Below are 2,911 nucleotides of genomic sequence, written 5' to 3'. Positions count from 1 at the left end.
TGCACACACATACACTGTGAATTTCCCTTATTGTAAGTATGAAGTCCAGCCTACTCTTTCTTGTTATGTTGATGTAGTAAAACAGTAATAAATTCTGAACATCAGGCCTAACAAAAAACTCCTCTTCTCTCATCCAAATTGAATTATCATTCATTGTGTTAGAAATACAATGCCCATTCTTGAAATTTAGCTATTTATATAAAGGCAGAAAGAACAATATTGTTGAAAATTATAGCTCTACTTACTCATGTTACCTTATATTTGTATAGTATTTTATAATTTATAGCAAAAGTACTTTTTGTGTAAGTATTTCATAACCAGATATGGGCCACAAAAAAAGAAGTGGTAATTTAACAAATGATAAATCAGATTTATACAGTAGGTTGGAGAACCACAAGTGATATAGTTTGTAGATTTTTTTTCCTTTCTTCAGAATGTCTTAAATCATAGGTCTTGTTAATAACCTGCTCAGATAAATATTTTTAAAATCCATAATGTTGGTTCAACTGTTTTAATTTAAAATAAGATAATTTAAAAATATTTCATACAGGTGTTTAATCAGGAAGGAGAATTCATGTTGAAGTTTGGCTCAAATGGAGAAGGAAATGGGCAGTTTAATGCCCCAACAGGTGTAGCAGTGGACTCAAATGGAAACATCATTGTGGCAGACTGGGGAAACAGCAGGATCCAGGTAGATTAAAATGCTAATTTATATGTTTAGAGCGGTTGGTATTGGTTAAAAGTGAAGAATTGGCTGTCCCCAAGCTGAAACGTTTTCCATTCTCCATTGGTTATAAGCCCATAGATAATCTCACCAGAAGGAACAAACTAAGCAAGATGGAATAGAACAAAGGCAATATATCAGCAGAGCAAAGCCCTCTAAGTCAGAGGTCTTTACATGTATCCCACAGACTTCGAAAGGGTTTGTGGCTACAATTCAAGAGGTCCATTGAGCAAAAATATTACATTAACCTCAGACCGAAAATTGTCATTTCCCTTAATTAAGAATATAGGCAACCATCAAAGTAGTTTTAGGACTTTGTCACCAAGAAAAGCACCAAAATTCTCATATTATATTATAGTTGTTGAAGACATCTCTAATTATTTATTATTTATGTTCATCACTACTTCAATTACAATAATGATTATGCCCATCACTATTTCTTGTTATTTGATGTGCTCACTAAAAAAACATACATATTACTATATCATAATTTGTTAATATTTTGATAACAATATTTTAATAGGATCATGTTTCTTTATAATCCCATGTATTTTATTTTATGCATTTAAAAACATTATTTTGCGAAATAATGCGTGAGTCAAAGAGGAAGTCTCAAGGAAGATTTTAAAATATAATAGGCTGAATGAAAATGCAAATAATGCATATCAAAATCTGTGAAATTTAGCAAAAGAAGTGCTGAGAGAGAAATTAAATGCTTATATTAGAGAAGAGGGAAAGTCTCAAAATCAGTAAGCTATAGGGCTAGCTGATTAGCTCAGTTGGTTAGAGCATGGCGTCACAACACCAAGGTCAAGGTTAAGGGTTCAGATCCCTTAACCAGCCAGCCACCAAAAAAAAAAAAAAAAAAAAAAAAAAAATTAAGCTCTCATCTCAAGAAGCTAGAAAGAGAAGAGTAAAACAAACCCAAAGCAAAGAGAAGGAAGGAAATATTGAAGAGAGGATCAGAAATCAGTGAAATTCAAAACAGAAAAACATAGAGAAAATCAATGAGACAGCAAGTTTGTTCTTTGAAAATATCAATAAAACCAACAAACCTCTAGCAAGACTGACAAAGAGAAAAGGCAAAAAACTAATATTATCACGGACCCTGCAGACATCAAAAGCACCATCAGGGAATTCTGTGAACACCTCAACATATATAAATGTGACAATATGAAATGGACAATTACTCAAAAAATACAAACTCTACAACTCACCCAACTATGAAATAAGTAATTTGAGTAGTCCTAGAAGTATTAAGGACATTTAATTCATAATTTTAAAGCTCCCTAGAAAGAAATGTCTACATTCAAATGGTTTCACTGGAGAATTCTACCAAACATTTAAAGAATTAGCACCAATTCTACACAATTCCTTCCAGAAAATAGAAGACAAGCTTCCAAACTCACTTTCCAACTCAGCTTCTGAAGCCATGATACCAAAACAGTACAAAAAAAGAGAACTACAAAGCAATACTCCTTATAAATATACGTGTAAATTTTCTAAACAAAATATTAACAAATAGAATTCAGCGATATCTAAAAATTCCTCCATGACCAAGTGGGGTTTATTCCAGGGATGCAAGGCTGGTTCAGTATTTGAAAATCAGTCTGTGTAATCCACCATATTTAAAAGTCTAAAGAAAAGAAGTCATAGCTCTTTGTCTATTGATGCAGAAAAAGCACTTGACAAAATTCAATACCCATTATGACAAAACTCTCAGAAAACCAGAAACAAATTTTTGCAACTTGATGAAGAACACCTGTGAAAACCTAGAGCTAACACCACATACAGGGATCTGAACCCTTCACCTTGGTGTTCTAACACTGTGCTCTAACCAGCTGAGCTAATTGGCCAGCGCTGAACACCATACTTAATGATGAAAGTCTGCATGCTTTCCCTTAAGTTTGGGAACAAGCCAAGGATGTCTGCTTTCACCATTCTTATTCAACATATTCCTGGAAGTTCTAGCCAGCACAATAAGGAAAGAAAAGGAAATAAAAAGCTTACAAATTGGAAAGGAAGAAATTTAAAATTCTATTTGTAGATAACATGATCATTTACATAAAAAATATCAACGAATCTACAAAAATGTTTAGAACTAATAGGTGAGTTCAGCAAGATCACAGAATACAAAGTCAACATGCAAAAATCAATTGTATTTCTATATACTACCAATGAACACAT

At 32.7% G+C, this 2,911-nt stretch overlaps 1 protein-coding gene across 1 annotated transcript in view; it reads left to right on the top strand.

Annotated features, from left to right (window-relative positions):
- Nucleotides 1-550: 550 nt before the first annotated feature.
- Nucleotides 551-2,911, top strand: part of LOC103609470 (tripartite motif-containing protein 2-like) — a gene marked incomplete at its 5' end in the record, with an annotated part of 10,344 nt that continues 7,983 nt past the window's right edge. The window contains one exon of the mRNA XM_008593787.1: nucleotides 551-691. Coding sequence (XP_008592009.1) covers nucleotides 551-691 — 141 coding nt within the window. The remainder of the gene's footprint in view (nucleotides 692-2,911) is intronic.

Source organism: Galeopterus variegatus, unplaced genomic scaffold, assembly GCF_000696425.1.
Source record: "Galeopterus variegatus unplaced genomic scaffold, G_variegatus-3.0.2 Scaffold9647, whole genome shotgun sequence".
Taxonomy (NCBI): domain Eukaryota; kingdom Metazoa; phylum Chordata; class Mammalia; order Dermoptera; family Cynocephalidae; genus Galeopterus; species Galeopterus variegatus.
This window is presented reverse-complemented; position numbering and strand designations above follow the sequence as displayed.